Here is a 22,559-nt window from a genome sequence, read left to right as displayed (position 1 = left end):
TCTTAACTTCCCGCATGGTGGGCATAGCCACATGCGGGAAGTAAGTGATTCTCATGCATTCCTATGGGTGCGGAATCGCGGCAATTCTTTGCGATTCCGCACAAAAGAATGATCATGCTGTGATTTTTTATTTTTTTTATTTTTTTTTTTTCTTCCCGCGATGCGATTCCGCCGCGGAAAAAGGCACAGCATGTGCGGAATGCCATAGGAATGCATGGGGGGCGTTCTGTACACGATTTTTAAACGTTTTCGCGCCGAAAATCGCAAAAACGCTTAAAAATCGCATTGTGGGCACACAGCCTCAATCTCAAATTGAGCGAGCTTCCGGCCAGTCCGAGCATTGCGTCGCGGCATCATCAGAGTTATACGGCCGTCTGACTCTTCCCTCGCTTGTGTGTAAATCTAGTCTTGACAGCCAGGCGGATGTGTTGCTCAATTCTTTCTTGTGGGTGTATTCATAAGGGCCACACCCCCTTGTCTAATAAGGCTAGATTTACATACAGGGAAGGAGTGGCCATATCTCTGGAACAGAAGGGTGCAGGAGCAAAAGAAAAACACCAGATTCAGTAAAACTGCAGCACTGACATGAAGTAAAAAAAAAAAAAAAAAAAAAAAAAAATTTTTGCACCTTCTTCTCACTATCAGCCCGTGATAAACTGAAAGCTTCCATGTGCTGTCCAATTCTTCTCATGGACCCATAGACTTTCATTGCAGAGTTTGATCCGAGGCTCAGATCAATATTGGACATGTCTCCGCAATTTTATACGGAATATTTGGTGCACAAAAAACCACAGACATGTTACCAGTCTTGTAAACATTCCTGGGTATGAGTTTTATCTACGAAAAACATGAAGTGACCGGACCATTCTTCATGTGGCTGCCGGATGGTGGTGGTGGGGGAAATAGTTACACAGATGTTGAGAAAATAGTGGGGCGATGCCAAAGACGACACTCCAGGAAAACATTGCCGGCATTTTCCTGAAACATTTTCTGCTTCAAAAACTGTGCGCAGGCCACTGCATATAAGGCCGCGTGCACACATCCAGTATTTGGTGAGTTTTTTACCTCAGTATTTGTAAGTCAAAACCAGGAGAAAGAGGCATAGGTAAAGTCTTGGTTCGGGGGGGGGGGTGAAACTTCTGAGTGGGCCCCTAAACCAGGTAACCTTGATTATAACTGGGAGACACCCGAATAGTGGAGGAGAACCTCAGCAGATGACCTCGCTGTTGCTGAAAATAATCTCTACACAAAGACCAACACTGATATTACAGCCATGTGGTCAGTGGTAGATACCAGTCCTACAGAACATATAAGAGATCACAGCACAGTTATAGATAATGACTGCCGTTCTTTCTGATGGAGTCGTTAACCTTTCACGTTTTTTCCATCTGGCCCAGACCGACATAACAACTTCTCCAGCCAGGACTCGGCTGCAGAGATTGCATCAAAGACACATTTCACTTCTCACATTTTCAGCACTGTCCCCGATGGGACTATTTCCAACCTGCACAAACTCATCATCCTGCTGATACCCCAATGCTGAGCCGCTGCTGCCGTATGTGTCCCAATTACTGCACCTGCTGGGTGGTGCTGTGTAAACTCTAAATTCTAAAGCAACTCTCTAGAATATAATAATGCTGGTGCAAATATCCTAGAAATCAGTGCCCACACTTTGCCCACTAGAAACCTAAAAAGTAATATTGTCCTGTGTGCCCCTTTGACAGTCACCGTAACCTGAGTTCCCCTGTAACAATACGTGCCAGCTTTACATTTAATAATGTCCCGAGTCTCCCCCTATACACAGTATAACGCCCCCTCATTGTATATATACTGACCCCTTAATAGCCCCCAAACTGTATACCAGCTTCAACTATATGATGACCCCCTAGATAGCCTCCATATAGTATAATGTACCCCCCATAGGCAGACTATAGCAGACGTGGGCAAATGGTGGCCCGCGGGCCACATCCGGCCCTTTGGTTGTTTCTCCCCGCCGCAGACAGAAACAAGGAAAGAGCAGGAACTCGCATGTGAGCTCACAGCTTGGTGTTAGCCCCGCCCCGCTGTCTTACTATTGGTGGAGCGGCTTCTGCTGGAGGAAGCTGAGATCATTCACAGCACAGCAGCTCTCCCTGCTGTTGTAGCATCAAGGAGACAGGCCTGCTGTGTCTGTGCTGTGTAAATGATTGCTGGCAGAGCTGTGTCCTTTTAACCCCACAACTGCTGGATCACAGATTGAAATCAAACTGGAGGGAGAGCAGCTAATTATCTGCTGCACCCTTCCCTCCCCAGCAACTTCTAGCAGCTCAAGGATCAGGCTGATAGGAGCTAAAACACTTGGGCCAAGTATACAGTGTCGAATAGTGAAGTGCCCCCTCAGCATCACTACATGCAGCCTGGAAATCTGACATTGTGTGTGCACCCCCCTCCCTCTATCCTCCAGCAGTGAAATATCTTTCCCAAACTTTGTTTTGTGTGCCCCATGTACTCTGGTGGCTGGTCTGTGAGCGCGCGTGACTGTACGCATGTCTGTGTGTGTGCCCTATGTACTCTGGTGGCTGGTCTGTGCGCGCGCGTGACTGTACGCATGTCTGTGTGTGTGCCCTATGTACTCTGGTGGCTGGTCTGTGCGCGCGCGTGACTGTACGCATGTCTGTGTGTGCCCTATGTACTCTGGTGGCTGGTCTGTGTGCGTGCGTGTCTGTGTGTGCCCCATGTATTCTGATGGCTGGTCTCTGCGTGCGTGACTGTACGCATGTCTGTGTGTGTGCCCTATGTACTCTGGTGGATGGTCTGTGTGTGTGCCCCATGTACTCTGGTGGCTGGTCTGTGTGTGTGCCCCATGTACTCTGGTGGCTGGTCTGTGCGCGCACGTGACTGTACGCATGTCTGTGTGTGTGCCCCCTGTATTCTGGTGGCTGGTCTCTGCATGCGTGACTGTACGCATGTGTGTGTGTGTGCCCCATGTACTCTGGTGGCTGGTCTCTGCGTGCGTGACTGTACGCATGTGTGTGTGTGCCCCATGTACTCTGGTGGCTGATCTGTGTGCGCGCGTGTCTGTGTGTGCCCCATGTACTCTGGTGGCTGGTCTCTGCGTGCGTGACTGTACGCATGTGTGTGTGTGCCCCATGTACTCTGGTGGCTGATCTGTGTGCGCGCGTGTCTGTGTGTGCCCCATGTATTCTGGTGGCTGGTCTCTGCATGCGTGACTGTACGCATGTCTGTGTGTGTGTCCTATGTACTCTGGTGGATGGTCTGTGTGTGCGCGAGTCTCTTCTCCACTCCATGGACTGAATGGAAGACTTCTTACCGCTTGTCTGTCACCTCCTCCCCACATATGAGCGGTAAGCAATGAATTTTTCAAATGTCCGCAGTTTTTGTTTCTTAAGGGTGTGTGCACACGCTGCGGATTGTCCTGTGGATTTATCCTCACGGATTTGTCAAAAACCGCAGGAAAATCCGCAGGTCACAAGACCTTCGGTTTATCTGCAGTTTTTCTGCGGATTAGCCTGCGGTTTGACACCTGCCATGGAGCAGATGCCAAACCGCAGCGGAATACGCACAAAGAATTGACATGCTGCGGTTTTGAAACCGAAGCAAATCCACGCGGAAAAATCTGCACTGTCTGCACAGCGGTTTTCATTTTTCATTGATTTTAATGGTACTGTACACCGCAGCAGAATCCGCAGCGTGTGCACACAGCCTAAAGGGGCTTTCCAGATTCAGAAAACTCGCTGTCCCCTGAATGGAATGGCTCTTACCCGCCCTTTCCAGCTTCAGCTGCTGATTCCGGTGCCTCTTATTGTCTGCAGAACAGTTGTCATGTCGACACTTCTGGATCCAATAACTGAGCTCAGCAGCTTCACATGGATTGACGCCATGAGTAGCCCATAGTAAATGAGCTCACCGACTGGCTGCAGCGCTGTAGACGTGACGTGAGCACTTCAGACAAGAACAGGCATCAGGAACTGTCACAGAGATTCAGGGCTGGTCACGGGAGGGGAAGAAAAAAGCTTTTTTTTTTTTTATTTTATAACTGCAGCTAATGAGAAGGGTTTTCTGAAATTGGAGAACCCCTTTAATTATCGGCTAATACAGGTTACTATGAGTCTTGGCAGCAAATTAAAAACATAACTTACTGCTTCTTATAAACTGATATAATCAGTGTTGAGCTGTGTTCATATGCAGTGGGATTTTTTCATGTAAATTAAAAGCTGCGTTTTACAGTACGAGCCAAAGCGATGAGGTTACCGAAATCTCATGCAGACGCTTGTTGTTTTCCGGTCTGCAGCATGTCAGTTCTTTCAGCGTTTTTCCCTGTGTCGCCATAGAAAGTTATGAGAGAGTGCAAAATTGCTGCAAAATACACAATAACTGTTTTTACAGCATTTTTGCGAAATACAGTGCAATTGCGAAAGTATTCGGCCCCCTGGAACTTTTCAACCTTTTCCCACATTTCATGCTTCAAACATAAAGATACCAAATGTAAATTTTTGGTGAAGAATCAACAACAAGTGGGACACAATTGTGAAGTTGAACGAAATTTATTGGTTATTTTAAATTTTTGTGGAAATTCAAAAACTGAAAAGTGGGGCGTGCAATATTATTCGGCCCCTTTAACTTAATACTTTGCTGTGCCACCTTTTGCTGCGATTACAGCTGCAAGTCGCTTGCGGTATGTCTCTATCAGTATTGTACATCGAGAGACTGAAATTCTTGCCCATTCTTCCTTGGCAAACAGCTCGAGCTCAGTGAGGTTTGATGGAGATCGTTTGTGAACAGCAGTTTTCAGCTCTTTCCACAGAATCTCGATTGGATTCAGGTCTGGACTTTGACTTGGCCATTCTAACACCTGGATACGTTTATTTGTGAACCATTCCATTGTAGATTTTGCTTTATGTTTGGGATCATTGTCTTGTTGGAAGACAAATCTCCGTCTCAGTCTCAGGTCTTTTGCTGACTCCAACAGGTTTTCTTCAAGAATGGTCCTGTATTTGGCTCCATCAATCTTCCCATCAATTTTAACCATTTTCCCTGTCCCTGCTGAAAGAAAGCAGGCCCCAACCATGATGATGCCACCACCATGTTTGACAGTGGGGATGGTGTGTTCAGGGTGATGAGCTGTGTTGCCTTTACGCCAAACATATTGTTTGGCATTGTTGCCAAAAAGTTCAATTTTGGTTTCATCTGACCAGAGCACCTTCTTCCACATGTTTGGTGTGTCTCCCAGGTGGCTTGTTGAAAACGTTAAACGACACTTTTTATGGATATCTTTGAGAAATTGCTTTCTCATTGCCACTCTTCCATAAAGGCCAGATTTGTGCAGTGTACGACTGATTGTTGTCCTATGGACAGACTGTCTGACCTCAGCTGTAGATCTCTGCAGTTCATCCAGAGTGATCATGGGCCTCTCGGCTGCATCTCTGGTCAGTCTTCTCCTTGTTTGAGATGAAAGCTTAGAGGGACGGCCGGATCTTGGTAGATTTGCAGTTTTATGATATTCCTTCCATTTCAATATGATCGCTTGCACAGTGCTCCTTGGGATGTTTAAAGTTTTTGAAATCATTTTGTATCCAAATCCGGCTTTATATTTCTCCACAACAGTATCACGGTCCTGCCTGTTGTGTTCCTTGGTCTTCATGATGCTCTCTGTGCATCAAACAGAACCCTGAGACTATCACAGAGCAGGTGCGTTTATACGGAGACTTGATTACACACAGGTGGATTATATTTATCATCATTAGTCATTTAGGACAACATTGGATCATTCAGAGATCCACAATGAACTTCTGGAGTGAGTTTGCTGCACTGAAAGTAAAGGGGCTGAATAATATTACACGCCCCACTTTTCAGTTTTTGAATTTCCACAAAAATTTAAAATAACCAATAAATTTCGTTCAACTTCACAATTGTGTTCCACTTGTTGTTGATTCTTCACCAAAAATTTACATTTGGTATCTTTATGTTTGAAGCATGATATGTGGGAAAAGGTTGAAAAGTTCCAGGGGGCCGAATACTTTCGCAAGGCACTGTAAAACCAAATGTATTAAACAAGTTATGAAGACAATCCACACCCAATGAAATGCAGCAAACAAATGCAGCAAAACTGGTGTTTGGAACACATTAGTTTTACTGCCAAGAGAGCAGGTTTTGGCTTCAGAAACAAAACGCAGCAAAAGCGTTGCGTGTGAACATAGCCTTAAGGAGAAATATGATCAGCCAATTGGTTCGGCCCTCCACAACAGCCCCAGTTTCTTATGTGGCCCCTTTGAAAAATTAATTGCCCACCCCTGCTCTATAGTATAATACACTCCCCATAGGCGGACTCTCTAGCATAATGCACTCCCCATAACATAAATACTCACATCTCTTCCTCCTGGTTCCTGCTGAGCTCCCGCTCATCTCCGGACCACAAGCGCCGAGTAGTGACAGCATCACGCCTGCTATCAGTGTCGACATCTGTGACATCAGACGATGACTGGGATAATGGGAGAGGGAGCGTTACGCTCCTTCTCTCATCAATGCGGTCAGCTGTATCAGCATCTAGCTGATATAGTTGAGCCTGCGATGATGGGTGGGATGCCCACTGCTGGCATTTTGCTCCCCCTCCGCCTTCTCAGGGGCCCCATAGCGGCCGGGTGGCAGAGCAGGGAAATCGATTCTCCCTGCTCTGCTGCAGAATATAGCTGTATCGGCACTGTGCACGCCGATACAGTTACAGTAGTGTAGCTCAGTGTAGCTCTGGGTAGGCCCCCTCAGAGCGCGGGGCCCCCCCCCCTTCCCCGGAAGCTACGCTGCTGGTGAGAAATCCAGAAGTGGTGACGTGTTTCTATTATATTTTTCATCTGATTTTTCCACTCCTGATTTTGGTTTACAAATGTGGAGGTTAAAAACTCCCCAAATACTGAAGGTGTGAAAGAAGCCTAGGACGCCATATGCCTATAGGTTTAATGCTTCATCAATCTTTGGACAGATCACACATATAACACATTTGGCATCAATCGATAGAGAATTGAAAGGTGATTTTTCACTGGATAAGCCACCCAATCGAATACACCTCCCTTCTATATAATAATAATAAATAAATTTTATTTCTATAGCGCCGACATATTCCGCAGCACTTTACATTTCAGAGGGGACTTGTACAGACAATAGACATTACAGCATAACAATAATCACATAGATCATAACAGATACCAAGAGGAATGAGGGCCCTGCTCGCAAGCGTACAATCTATGAGGGATAAAGGGGAGACACGAAAGGTGGGTGGTAACAATTGCCCTGATTGTTTGGACCAGCCATAATGTTAAGTGTGTAACAGTACGGATACAGAGGGCTAATAGATGCATAAAGCATGTGGGAACATGATACGGGGAACCTGGTTATGGTAAAACTTTTGACTGTGCCACACAGGGATAGTTAGGTTAATGTGTTGAGGCGGTAGGCCAGTCTGAATAAATGCGTTTTCAGGGCACGATTAAAATTGTGGGGATTGGGGACTAATCGTATTGACCTGGGAAGTGCATTCCAAAGAATTGGCGCAGCACGTGTATAGTCTTGGAGACGGGAGTAGGAGGTTCTGATTATCGAGGATGCTAACCTCAGGTCATCAGCAGAACAGAGGGCTCGGGTAGGGTGGTGGACTGAAACAAGGGAGGAGATGTAGGGTGGTGCTGAGCCATGGAGTGCTTTGTGGGTGAGGGCAATAAGTTTGTACTGGATTCTGGAGTGGATGGGTAGCCAGTGTAAAGACTGGCACAAGGTAGAGGCATCGGTGTAACGATTGGCGAGGAATATGATCCTGGCTGCAGCATTCAAGACAGATTGGAGGGGGGAAAGTTTGGTAAGAGGGAGACCGATTAGAAGAGTTACAGTAGTCCAGACGAGAATGAATAAGAGAAACAGTAAGAATTTTTGCAGAGTCAAAGGTAAGAAAAGGTTGAATTCTAGAAATGTTTTTGAGATGCCGATAACAAGAGCGAGCTAGTGATTGGATGTGGAGGGTGAATGAAAGCTCAGAGTCAAGTATGACCCCAAGACAGCGGGCATGTTGCTGGGGAGTAATAGTGGAACCACACACGGAAATGGCAATGTCAGGTATAGGTGCATTAGTTGAGGGAGGAAACACAAGGAGTTCAGTCTTTGACAGGTTCAGTTTCAGATATAGTGAGGACATGATGTTAGACACAGCGTTTAGACAATCGCCAGTGTTCTCTAGAAAGGCTGGCGTGATGTCAGGAGAAGAAGCGTATAATTGGGTGTCATCAGCATAGAGATGGTACTGGAAACCAAATCTACTGATTGTTAGACCAATAGGGGTAGTGTACAAGGAGAAGAGGAGGGGGCCTAGAACCGATCCTTGAGGAACCCCAACAGTAAGGGGAAGATGAGAGGAGGAGGAGCCAGCAAAAGATACAGTAAAGGAGCGGTCAGAGAGATAGGAGGAAAACCAGGAGAGAATGGTGTCCTTGATGCTGATGGAGCGGAGCATAGTGAGGAGGAGCTGATGATCCACCGTGTCGAATACTGCAGAGAGATTCAAGAGAATTAGCATGGAGTCGTGACCGTTAGATTTAGCTGTTAGTAGATCATTAGAGACTTTAGTGAGGGCAGTTTCAGTAGAATGTAAAGAGCGGAAACCGGATTGGAGAGGGTCGAGAAGAGAGTTATCAGAGAGATAGTGGACCAGGCGTTCCAGGAGATTAGAGACAGGTCTATTGTTAGCGGCACAGTTTTGGTCGAGGGATGGTTTTTGTAAGTAGTGGATGTATGATAGCATGCTTAAATGAGGAGGGAAAGATTCCAGAAGAGAGAGAGAGAGAGGATAAATATTTTAGTTAGGTGATGGGTGACAGCAGGGGAAAGGGACTGGAGCAGATTTGACGGAAATGGGTCACTGGTGCAAATGGTTGGGCGGGAAGATGCAAGGAGCCTGCTTACTTCTTCTTCTGTGACTGGTTCAAACTCTTGAGAGTGAGCCAGATGCAGTGAGGGAGGGAGGACAGTGCATGGTATGAGATGATTGGGAGATAATTTTCTGTCGGATATGATCAATTTTTTCTTTGAAGTAATTGGCCAGATCGTCAGCTCGAAGCTCCGTGGTTGGGGCCTGCACTCTTGGGTTGAGCAGGGAATGAAAAGTGTCAGAGACGTTTTGGGTTATTGGACAGTGAGGTGATGAGGGTGTTGAAATAGGTTTGTTTGGAGAGGTGAAGGGCAGTGTTGTATGTTCTAAGCATGAACTTAGAATGGATGAAATCTTCGTGTAGTTTGGTTTTTCTCCAGACGTTCGGCGCACCTGGAGCACCGCTGCAGGAAACGTGTTTGCAGGGTGTGCCAGGGTTGTCGCTGTCTTTGTCGTGTTGTTCTATGTATAGGAGGTGCAAATTCATCCAGGGCAGTTTGAAGTGTTTCATTGTAATGCTTCAATGCAAAATCAGGACATGAGAGGGAGGAGATAGGGGCCAATGAAGACCGCAAGTTCATCGTAAGTTTCTGGGTGTTAATGGCCTGTATGTTTCTATAAGTATGGACAGTGGGGGTGACCTGAGCAGCCTGGCAGTTCTTGATAGAGAATGAAAGAAGGTTGTGATCAGAGAGCGGGAGAGGGGAGTTTGTGAAATCATCCACTGCACAAAGCTGAGAGAAGACCAAGTCGAGGGAGTTTCCGTCTTCATGCGTTGGAGAATTAGTAAAGCTGCGAAAGGCCAAACGAGGAGGTTAGAGATAAAAGGTGAGTAGCAGATGGGGAGAGGGGAAGAGCAATGGGGATGTTGAAATCGCCCATGATGAGGGTAGGGATGTCACAGGAGAGAAAATGTGGAAGCCAAGTGGCAAAATGATCCAGGAACTGATGGGAGGGGCCGGGGGGACGATACACTACCGCCACTCGCATGGAGAAGGGGGTGTAGAGTCTGATGGCATGGACCTCAAAAGAAGGGAAGACTAGTGACGGTAGTTGGGGGATAACCTGAAAGGTACATTTTGGTGATAGAAGCAGACCAACGCCTCCACCTGCTCTTTTGTCTGATCTTGGGGTATGAGAGAAGTGTAGTCCCCCGTATGAAAGAGCAGCAGCAGCGGTAGTGTCTGACTGCTGGATCCAGGTTTCAGTAAGAGCCAGGAGGTTAAGAGAATTAGAAAGGAAGAAGTCATGGATGAAGGAGAGTTTATTACACACTAAGTGAGAATTCCAAAGGGCACAATTAAGAGAGACAGATGGCATGCAGGGAATATTAATAAGATTAGAGGGGTTTCTGAGTGTAGCAGTTGGGGGGGGTTTGACTTTCTATAACATGGGGGACCAGGGTTGGGAGCAATGTCTCCTGCGACTAGGAGAAGGAGGATAGAAAGAGTGAGCAGATGGTTGAGTGATTTGTGGGAGCGTCTCTTATGTTGAATGGTGGGACTGAATGGATCTGTGCAATTTAACAATGTGAAGTGTGAGTGCTAAACATAGGAGAGGAAAGGAGTGAGGGGCCGATATGGATGGGGTGTAGAGAGTTAATGCCAGGGCGGTGGATGTGTGTGAATGCAGCGGCCAGGATATAAATTACACAAATGCATATGGTATATATTTGTTGTAATCCAAATGTACAGGGAGTAGATGTATATAAATGTGTAGAATGTTACCGAAAATCCAAGACTCGTTTTGTCATGGTGTACGAGACCGAAATGTGATAATTGTCAAATAGAAGTAACATAGTAACATAATTATTAAGGTTGAAGGGAGACTTTAAGTCCATCTAGTTCAACCCATATCCTGTCCTAACCTGCCCTAACATGTTGATCCAGAGGAAGGCAAAAAAAACCCATGTGGCAAACAGTAAGCTTCACATTGGGGAAAAAATTCCTTCCCGACTCCACATACGGCAATCAGACTAGCTCCCTGGATCAACGCAATATAAGGAAACTAGTGTATATGCCCTGTAATATACTTTTCAAGAAAGGCATCCAGTCCCTTCTTAAATTTTAGTAGGGAATCACTCATTACATCACATGGCAGAGAGGTCCATAGTCTCACTGCTCTTACAGTAAAGAATCCGCGTCTGTGAGTATGCTTAAACCTTCTTTCCTCAGACGTAGAGGATGCCCCCTTGTCCCCGTCACAGGTCTAAGAGTAAAAAGATTATTAGAAAGGTCTTTATATTGTCCCCGCATATATTTATACATTGTAATAAGATCACCTCTAAGCCTTCGATTTTCCAAACTATATAACCCCAAGTGTAATAACCTGTCTTGGTATTGCAGACCCCCTAGTTCCCTAATAACCTTGGTCGCTCTTCTCTGCAGCCGCTCCAGTTCAGCTATGTCTTTTTTTATACACCGAAGACCAGAACTGTACACAGTATTCTAAGTGTGGTCGCACTAGTGACTTATATAGAGGTAAAATTATGTTCTCCTCATGAGCATCTATACCTCTTTTAATGCATCCCATTATTTTATTTGCCTTTGCAGCAGCTGCCTGACACTGGCCACTAAATGTGAGTTTGTCGTCCACCCATACACCCAGGTCTTTTTCAGTGACAGTTTTGCCCAGTGTTTTACAATTAAGCACATAATTATACATCTTGTTCGTTCTACCCAAGTGCATGACCTTACATTTATCCCCATTAAAGCTCATTTGCCATTTATCAGCCCAAGCTTCTAGTTTACATAAATCCTCCTGTAATATAAAATTGTCCTCCTCTGTATTGATTACCCTGCAGAGTTTAGTGTCATCTGCAAATATTGAAATTCTACTCTCAACGCCCCCTACAAGGTCATTAATAAATGTTAAAAAGAAGCGGTCCCAAAACTGACCCCTGTGGTACCCCACTGCTAACCGTGACCCAGTCCGAGTGTGATCCATTAATAACCACTAGAGTTGAGCGACTTTTGGTTTTTTAGGGTCGCGTTTCGTTTCGTGAAACCCGACTTTTCCAAAAGTCGGGTCGAGCAAGATCGTCCGATTATAGGGAAAAGTCGGGGTCGTCCCGAAACACGAAACCCAATGTAAGTCAATGGGGAATAAAAGTCGGCAGTGAGAGGAGGACAGGAAACACACCAACAGTGCCCATTTGAATGCCAAAAGCATCAATTCTTCTTACTTAAGCTTGTCAACCTTAATTAACTTCATAATACAAGTTACGCACTGAAAAATGGGGGTTATTTGGCTACAGACTGTGGGGGGGAGGGCTGGCTCCAGGTTTTCATGTGCCCTGGGCGAAAGAGCGCCCCTTTAACACATACCACAACTCATCATGCTCCGATACGGCAGAGAAATAGCGGTATAGTACAATGAAAAATACCTCACTTTTTACATCTCATGACGAGGCCCATCTATTTCTCCATACAGAATCATTGGTCCCATATAATGTTTGAAACAGTATATGATGAGCTCCACATAATGCTACAGTATATGTTGGTCCCCATGGATGAAGCTCTACTGTCTTATGGGCCCAAATAATGCTCCAAACATAATGGGCCCCATTTCTAATGCTCTAGTGTATAATGGGCCCTGTAAATGCTGCTCCAGTGTCTGATGTCCACCTTTGGAATGTTCCAGTGTATGGTGGGCCCCATCTATCATTCTCAGACGGTGTTAGGCCCAGTATGGATTGCACGTGATTGCACAAAGGTTAGAAAGGGTACCGTATCCCCGGATAACATGTATGGATAGCGTACACATTCAAAATATATGTCTCAGGAGGCAGGCTCAGACGGTGTTAGGCCCAGTATGGATTGCACGTGATTGCACAAAGGTTAGAAAGGGTACCGTATTCCCGGATAACATGTATGGATAGCGTACACATTCAAAATATATGTCTCAGGAGGCAGGCTCAGACGGTGTTAGGCCCAGTATGGATTGCACGTGATTGCACAAAGGTTAGAAAGGGTACCGTATCCCCGGATAACATGTATGGATAGCGTACACATTCAAAATATATGTCTCAGGAGGCAGGCTCAGACGGTGTTAGGCCCAGTATGGATTACACGTGATTGCACAAAGGTTAGAAAGGGTACCGTATCCCCAGATAACATGTATGGATAGCGTACACATTCAAAATATATGTCTATACATCAGGAGGCAGGCTCAGACGGTGTTAGGCCCAGTATGGATTGCACGTGATTGCACAAAGGTTAGAAAGGGTACCGTATCCCCGGATAACATGTATGGATAGCGTACACATTCAAAATATATGTCTATACATCAGGAGGCAGGCTCAGACGGTGTCAGGCACAGTATGGATTTGACGGCCCAGATTACACAGCGGAGGAGCAGGGAGAGGTAAAGATTGCAAATGCTGGGGCCCTGCCCAAGCAAGGGGGGCCCACTCGTGGGCGTCGGTACTGGCACTGGGCCCCTCATAGTACAGCGGTGTGTCTGACGGCGGGTGTGCACCACCACCGTCAGAGACATTTGATTGCACTATGAGGGACCCTGTGCCAGTGCCCGCGCCCAAGAGTCGGCCTACCCACCTGTCCAGGGCAACGGCACTCGCACGGTGTCGTGCGCTAGGTGTTGACCCCGGCCATGGGGGGGGAGGCAGCACAGTTAGGGAGTTTTAGAAAGTGGCATATGTTGATGTTGGACATTCCGTTGATGCAAAAGGCGAAATAGGTGAAGTCCCAGGAAGAGGTGGACCAAAGCAAGCCATTTTTCTGTCACCCTATGTGTCATCAGGGGAAGGTGGGACAAAATCCTTGGAAACCCATGCGTGGTTCATTTTAATGAAGGTTAGATCATCCACATTTTGGGTTGACAGACGGGTCCTTTTTTCTGTCAGGATTGATCCAGCTGCACTGAAGACTCTTTCCGATAGCACACTTGCAGCTGGGCAAGCGAGCTCCTGTAAGGCATATTGGGCCAATTCAGGCCAGGTGTCCAGTTTAGCGGCCCAATAGTCAAAGGGGAATGACCTGTGTGGGAGAACATCGATATGGGAGGAAAAGTAGTTTGTAACCATAGTTGACAACTGCTGTCTCCTGTCACTTTCCATCGATGCAGTATTACCAGTTGTGTGAGCGGTATTTGAAAAATCAGTCCACAACATTGTCATGAAACCCCTGTCTCCAACGCCACTTCTGCTGTGTGCACCACGAACACCTCTGCCAAGCTGCCCCCGGCCCGTACGGCTCGTGTGAGAACCATCACCGCTGCTGTGTGCTGGGAATGCCTCAAGCAACCGATTTACCAGAGTTGCTTGTTTATTAGCCAATATTAGGTCATGGTTCTCCTGTGGCATGATGTTTTGTAATTTGCCTTTATAGCGTGGATCCAGGATGCTGGCTAACCAGTAGTCGTCATCGTTCATCATTTTGGCAATGCGGGGGTCCCTTTTTAGGATCCGCAAGGCATAATCTGACATGTGGGCCAATGTTCCCGGTGTCAATGATGCACTGCGAGTGCTGGGTGGAGGAGCACTTTCTGGCAAATCCACATCCCTCCAGTCACGCACAAACCCTGTACCAGACCTTGCCACACCAACATTTTCACTTGCCCCACGAGATGCATCTTCCTCCCCTAAGTAATCATCCCCATCATCATCCTCCTCCTCTTCTTCCTCCACCTCGTCCAGGAGAGGTCCCTGAGCAGACAATGGCTGAATGTCATCAAGGATTCCCTCCTCCTCTTCCTCCTCATCAACATTGGCTGCAGACGCCTGCTCCTTAAGGTGCGTCAAAGTTTGCATGAGCAGACGCATAAGTGGGATGCTCATGCTTAGGGTGGCGTCGTCTGCGCTTACCAGCCGTGTGCATTCCTCAAAACACTGAAGGACTTTACAAAGGTCTTTCAGCTTCGACCACTGCACACCTGTCAACTCCATGTCTGCTCTCAAAGTGCCTGGCCGTGTATCCTCCCACAAATGCATTATGGCCTGCCTCTGCTCGCACAGCCGCTCCACCATGTGCAGGGTGGAGTTCCACCTTGTTGCAATGTCGATAATGAGGCGGTGGTTGGGAAGGTGGAGCAATCGCTGCAGCTTCTGCATACGAACGGAGTGTACAGGCGACCGGCGGATGTGCGCGCACAGTCTTCGCACCTTCTGGAGCAGGGCTGTTAACTCCGGATAATTTTTGAGGAAGCACTGCACCACCAGGTTCAAGGTGTGAGCCAAGCAAGGTATGTGGCTGAGTTTTGAAAGGGCTATGGCTGCCACAAAATTACGGCCGTTATCACTAACTACCTTGCCTGCCTCAAGATGTACACTGCCCAGCCATGACTCAGTTTGTCGCTTCAAGTACTCGGCCAGCACCTCGGCGGTGTGTCTGTCGCCCAAACACATCATCTGCAACACAGCCTGCTGACGCTTTCCACTAGCTGCTCGATAGGGGGACACATCGTGTGCAACAGTGGCAGCTGCAGATGGAGTGCTCGTACGACTGCGCTCTGTGGACGAGCTTTCGCTTCTGGAGGAGGAGGAGGAGGGTCGAACGCCTACAGCCAACTGTTTCCTATACCGTGGGCTAGGCAGCACTGTCCCACCACCGCTGTCCCCTGTGGACCCTGCATCCACCACATTAACCCAGTGTGAAGTGATGGACACGTAACGGCCCTGGCCATGCCGACTGGACCATGCATCAGTTGTGAGGTGCACCTTTCCGCTCACTGACTGCTTGAGTGCATGGACAATGCGGTCTTTCACATGATGGTGGAGGGCTGGGATGGCTTTGCGAGAGAAGTGGCGACTGGGTAGGTCATAGCGTGGTACTGCATAGGCCATGAGTTCGCGGAAAGCTGTGCTTTCCACAAACCGAAAGGGCATCATCTCAAACGAGATTAGTTTGGCAATGTGGGCGTTCAAACCCAGTGTACGCGGATGAGAGACTGAGTACTTTCTTGACCTACTCATAGTGTCTGGGAGGGTGAGCTGGACTTGAGAGCTGCATATGGTGGAAGTAGCGGTGGACAGGGCGGACTGAGAGAGGGTTGATGATGGTGATGGAGTTGGTGTTCTTTCTGATGGCCTAGAATCAGTCTTTCGTTGATATAACAGTGGGATTCCCTGACTGCTGTGGTCTTGCAACGACACCTCAACATTTGCTGCTGTGCTAACCGGTGGGCTTACAGTGGGGGAAACAATGTAGCGTTGCTGACTACCTTAGTTGTGATCAGTTGCACATGTGGCACTTGAGGTTTGGTGTTGTGTCTACGCTTGCAAGTGCATGCTGGTTAAATGTCTAAGCATGCAACTGGTATTCAAATTTTTCAGATTTTTCCCTCGGCTAAAGGTCTTTGCGCACTTCTTACAGATAACCTTGGCCTGATCATGAGGATTTTGTTCAAAAAAGTGCCACACTGCACTCTTCCTACTTTGGCAGACATTTTGCGGCCTAGCACGCTGTGATCTTTTGACCCTCTGGACAAGCTGTCCAGCAACTCTTTTGATGTTTGGAACCTGTCTTTGGAGTGCTCCGGGCCTGCCAGATAACAGCTGTTGCGATGTCGATGTCTGCTGTGGATGCTCCTTATCTGAGCTATTGGAAGCAGCACCCTCTTCCCCCAAAGGATGCCAATCTGGGTCAACAACTGGGTCATCCATCACCTCCTCTTCTATGTCATGTGCACCTTCCTCTGTGTCACCGTTTATGGTGGTATAGTGTGCGGGAAGGGGCACCTGAGTCTCATCAGGGTCAGAATCTGGCTCTGTACACTGCGAGGACAATGAAGTGCTCTGAGTGAATGTACCAGCAGAATCATCCATCAGCGGCTGTGCATCAGTGCACTCCATGTCAGATTCATCTTGGCCTGGGTAATTCACCATTTGACTTGATAATCCAGGCATGGTATGTGAAAACAGCTCCATGGAGTAATCAGTAGTATGGCCTGCGTCATCCTTCAATCTTGGTTGTTGTGAAGGACACAAGGAAAGGTGTGGTTCATGAACATGAGCCTCCAATGACGACTCAGTGCTTTTACTTTTTACAACTGAAGAAGAGGAGGCGATAGAGCTGGAGGCTGAGTCAGCAATGTAAGACAAAACTTTTTCCTGATGCTCTGGCTTTAAAAGCGGTTTGCCAACTCCTAGAAAACTAAGCGTTCGAGGCCTTATGTAGCCAGACGATGACGCAGGGTCAGCACCTCCTGCATTCGGTCCTATTTTGCTCTTGCCACTACCATCAGATCCACCACCAACACCATCATTACCAGCTGCCAACCCCCGCCCAATTCCACGGCCTCTTCCACCAGCCTTCCTCATTTTTGGTAGAAATGTAGACAAAATCCAACAAACTATATAGTAATGTAAAACAAGGTACAAGGTGTCTATAGGACAGGGGAGATTTAGAATTTCTGCACACACTTGTGGACACTGGACACTTTTGGATTGTGTGAGGCCCACTGATATGTGAGCGCTATGTGACAGGCTCGATGGCACAGCTGTGACCAAAGTGACTAGAGGATAAGGGAGATTTTGAATCTCTGCACACACTTTTGGACACTGGATGGACACTTTTGGATTGTGTGAGGCCCAATGAATATCTGAGCGCTATGTGACAGGCTCGATGGCACAGCTGTGACAAAAGTGACTAGAGGATAAGGGAGATTGGATTGCTTTTAAAAAAGCAGTTTGCGGAGCAGTGGGTAAACAGCAATGCAGGAATGTCAGGAAGCCTTAGAAGGCAGCCCAACAACCAACACCACTGATACACCACTATATAGCCTCCCCTTGCACTGCACACACAGTGACTGGTGTGTTGTGCAGGCCAAATCTCTAGCAGCAGAAGCAGTTTTTTTGTCTTCTTCCCTGCCTAACGCTCTCCCTACAGAATCAGCAGCAACCTCTCCCTATACTAAGATCGGCAGAAGTAAGATGGTGGTCGGCGTGCACGCCCTTTTATACCCCCTGTGACGCCCACCAAAGCAAGCCAATCACTTGCATGCCCTTCTGAAAGATGGTGGTGACCCGTGCCTATGTCATCACGTTGCCCACAGTGTCCGTGGATCCTGATTGGCTGAAAAAGAGCGCAAAACAAACTTTTGAAACGCGACTTTGGCGCGTAAGTCGCCGACCTCATCCTAGGGTCGGGTTTCGTTTCATGAAACCCGACTTTGCCAAAAGTCGGCGATTTTTGAAATTTTTCGACCCGTTTCGCTCAACTCTAATAACCACCCTTTGTTTCCTATCCCTGAGCCAGCTTTTAACCCATCTACACATTTTTTCCCCTATCCCCATTGTTCTCATTTTATGTATCAACCTTTTGTGTGGCACCATATCAAAAGCTTTTGAAAAGTCCATGTACACTACGTCCACTGCATTCCCTTCGCCCAGTCCTGAACTTACCTCTTCATAAAAGCTTATCAGATTAGTCTGACAGGAACGCTCCCTTGTAAACCCATGTTGATATTGGGTCATAAGGTTATTATTCTCCAGATACTCCAGTATAGTATCTCTTAGAAAACCCTCCAGGATTTTACCCACAGTTGAGGTTAAACTTACTGGCCTATAATTTCCAAGTTCAGTTTTTGTCTCCTTTTTGAATATTGGCACCACATTTGCTATACGCCAGTCCTGTGGTACAGACCTTGTTATTATGGAATCTTTAAAGATTAAAAATAATGGTCTATCTATGACTGTGCATAATTCCTGCAGTACTTGGGGGTGTATCCCATCCGGGCCCGGGGATTTGTCAATTTTAGTGATTTTTAGACGCCGCCGTAGTTCCTGCTGGGTTAAGCAGGTGACATTTAATAGAGAATTTTTATCCCTGATCATGTTATCCGTCATGGGATTTTCTTGTGTAAATACTGTTGAAAAAAAGTCATTTAGCATATTGGCTTTTTCCTCATCCTCATCCACCATTTCACCCAGACTATTTTTAAGGGGACCAACACTATCATTTTTTTAGTTTCTTACTATTTATGTAGTTAAAGAATATTTTGGGATTATTTTTACTTTCTCTGGCAATGAGTCTCTGTCTCAATCTTTGCTGTCTTGATTTGCTTTTTACAGAATTTATTTAATTTTCTGTATTTATTTAATGCCTCATCACTACCTACTTGCTTTAATTCTCTAAATGCTTTATTTTTATCTCTTATTGCGCCCCTTACAGCTCTATTTAGCCATAGTGGTTTCCTCCTATTTCTTGCATGTTTATTCCCATACTAGGAAAGAAAAAAGAAGTTCCAGCGCCAGGAATGGAAAATTAAAAATCCATTTTATTGTGCCATTGCATATTAAAATTCCAGCAGGTACAGCATATCTGTCGGATGACTACAGAACGCGTTTCGACGCCTCAGGTCTTAATCATGTTCTGGAACATGATTAAGACCTGAGGCGTCGAAACGCGTTGTTCTGTAGTCATCCGACAGATATGCTGTACCTGCTGGAATTTTAATATGCAATGGCACAATAAAATGGATTTTTAATTTTCCATTCCTGGCGCTGGAACTTCTTTTTTCTTTCCTATTATTGATTGACTGCCTAGTCAAATCCGTGCGCAGGATCTGGATCCTACCAGCAAGGCAGTGCGGTGAGCTGGATTAATTTCTCTTTTTTTATTTATTCCCATACGGTATATATTGTGCACAGGTCCTATTCAGGATGCTAATAAACGTCTCCCATTTTCTTTGGGTATTTTTATGTCTCAGGATATCGTCCCAGTTAATTGCACCAAGATCATCTCTCATCCGTTGGAAATTTGCCTTCCTGAAGTTTAGTGTCCTTGTAACCCCTCTACAACACATCTTATTAAAGGATACATGAAAACTTATTACTTTGTGATCACTATTACCCAAGTGACCCTCAACCCTTACATTTGATATGCGGTCTGGCCTGTTGGTTAATATTAGGTCTAGCAGTATGTCTGGGATTTGGTGCCACTTGTAGAATGGTGATTCCTTGTAATCTGTATTTCCTTTCTTTTTTGCTCCCCACCTTCCCCAGTAACATCTGTCACCGAGACGTTATTTGGACACGGCGCTCTGTTATGCTCACAGCAATACATATGTTTGTGCTTTTTTTTTTTTCTCAGCATTTTTTTTTTTTTCTTTTCCTCCTCACCAGTTGGATGCTGATAATTATGAGACGGATCCAGAGCTGGCCAAGATTCGCAAAGAAAATAATTACTCTTGGATGGATATAATCACCATACATAAAGACTTGCTGCCCAATTATGAGCAGAAGGTAAATTGTTGTCCTTGGCTTCAGTGGAGAGGATGCAGGTGCGGGGACGACATGATGCATCCCGTACTCTAGACATGAAGAGCGAGCGTCAGGTCTTCTGAAACACTGTCTGTCAGATGTTTTGCTGATATTATAATGTTCGTCATTTTTCTTAGATATTCCATGAGAGCAGTGATTTCTAGACAGCTGGCAAGCTGAGGGTGAGCCGGGCCATTATCCGATGTGTCGCCTGGTTCTGAACGCATCTAGGCCTGGGGGAAGCAATTAATTTTCCACAGGAGACTGTTGTGGAGGTCCCAACCAACAGGCCAAACTTGACTCTCATTTATTATTATTTATCACTTGGTGACGCTCTGCTATCACTAATGTTACGATAGAGCGGATTGTCACCTGTATTCTTACCTGTAGCAGCAAATCAATACTATATAATTTACTGCTTGTTATAAAGGTTATAAAAAAACAACAGTAAATCATACTGCTCCTGTTATTCCACCTTAAAGGGGTTGTCTGTGTTTGGGCTTCAAGTCTGCAGTCAATCTGTGTGACTTCAGACTTATGAATCCACACACTGCAGTCAGGATTCTCCAGGAGCAGGGGGCGCATGAACACGGGATTTGTGCTGACTAGACGTGCGCAGCCTCTCGCAATATAGTTGAATTGACTGAACATGTCTAGTCGGAATGTGGCCAGAAGTAAGCACAATGCATACTTGCGCTCAAATGACTGCCTGCTTTCGGAACCCGCACTGGAGAAACTCGACAGCGCGCAGTGTGCATGCTGTGAGGATTCACGAGACTGCAGTCACACCACACACCATACAGGATCTTGGCCCCAGAGCGTCACTCACTCACTCCATAAAGGTTATATATATATTTATTATTTATATTATAGAATATAGATATCAGTTGTGGCCAAAAGTATTGACACCCCTGCAATTCTGTCAGATAATACTCAGTTTCTTCCTGAAAATGATTGCAAACGCAAATTCTTTGGTATTATTATCTTCATTTCATTTATCTTAAATTAAAAAACACAAAAGCGAATGAAGCAAAACATTGATCATTTCACACAAAACTCCAAAAATGGGCCAGACAAAAGTATTGGCACCCTCAGCCTAATACTTGGTTGCACAACCTTTAGCCAAAATAACTGCGACCAACCGCTTCCGGTAACCATCAATGAGTTTCTTACAATGCTCTGCTGGAATTTTAGACCATTCTTCTTTGGCAAACTGCTCCAGGTCCCTGATATTAGAAGGGTGCCTTCTCCAAACTGCCATTTTTAGATCTCTCCACAGGTGTTCTATGGGATTCAGGTCTGGACTCATTGCTGGCCACCTTAGAAGTCTCCAGTGCTTTCTCTCAAACCATTTTCTAATGCTTTTTGAAGTGTGTTTTGGGTCATTGTCCTGCTGGAAGACCCATGACCGCTGCGGGAGACCCAGCTTTCTCACACTGGGTCCTACATTATGCTGCAAAATTTGTTGGTAGTCTTCAGACTTCATTATGCCATGCACACGGTCAAGCAGTCCTGTTATGAATGGGTCACCGAGGAGGAAAAAACAAAACAAGCTAAGTCCCAGAAAAACCAGAGCGGTTGGTAGCTATGCAGATTGCAGATCCCTGATCCTAACCACACAACTAGCAGCAGCTGTGGAGCGTACCTATGATGTTCCTAGATGTCTCGTCACCGCCGGAGGACTAAATAAGCCTAAAGCAAGAAAGGGGAAAACTAACTGCCCCAGAGCAGACCCCAAAAGAAAGACGGGCCCCAAACAAGTATTGACGGTGAAACAAGATGAAAACACAAACACAGGCAGGAAAATAGGCTGAGCAAACGATGGGGCCTAAAATAACTAGAAAGGAAAGACACTGTCTGCAATCTGCCAAAAACCCTACAAAAATAATGTCCAACACTTCTGATAACAAAATTAACCCTGAAGTCACTAGACTTCTTCCACTATATCAGCACTCTGAAATATTCTGAGACAGAGCAAAAAGAGGCCAATAAATAGGGGACAAAAAGCAAATTGGCAAATACAGATAAATAAGAGTGGAAATTTAGCACAGCCCCACTCGGGGCTGGCTGACCACACAAAAAACTGAATAGACCAACAAAATCAAGTGTGAACATTAGCAGAAAAACTTAGCTTGAAATGACTGGAACAGAGCTGAACACCAAGAGCTGAAAAGCCAGAAGAAATCACCAGCACCGGAATAGGGCGTCGGCTGACTTAAATCCAGTCTGAAATTCATGAGGTCCAATCGTCATCCTCATTATCAGGTGGCAGATCTCTACTGATTAAATCAGCCTCACTATCTCCTGTTACCACCAGAGGGAGCCTGGAAGGAGAACTCACAACTAGTAGACCAGAAAATGAACTCACAACACAGTCCAGTGCCAGAGGCAGCAAAGCAATCCCAAAACATCAGGGAACCTCCGCCATGTTTG

At 46.1% G+C, this 22,559-nt stretch overlaps 1 protein-coding gene across 1 annotated transcript in view; it reads left to right on the top strand.

The window, feature by feature from the left end:
• Window positions 1-22,559, top strand: part of ADI1 (acireductone dioxygenase 1) — a 41,096-nt gene that overhangs the window by 10,996 nt on the left and 7,541 nt on the right. Inside the window, exon 2 of the mRNA XM_073568153.1 lies at window positions 19,989-20,108. Coding sequence (XP_073424254.1) covers window positions 19,989-20,108 — 120 coding nt within the window. The remainder of the gene's footprint in view (window positions 1-19,988; window positions 20,109-22,559) is intronic.

Source organism: Dendrobates tinctorius, unplaced genomic scaffold, assembly GCF_039654945.1.
Source record: "Dendrobates tinctorius isolate UK_male_01 unplaced genomic scaffold, ASM3965494v1 ptg000021l, whole genome shotgun sequence".
Lineage (NCBI taxonomy): Eukaryota > Metazoa > Chordata > Amphibia > Anura > Dendrobatidae > Dendrobates > Dendrobates tinctorius.
This window is presented reverse-complemented; position numbering and strand designations above follow the sequence as displayed.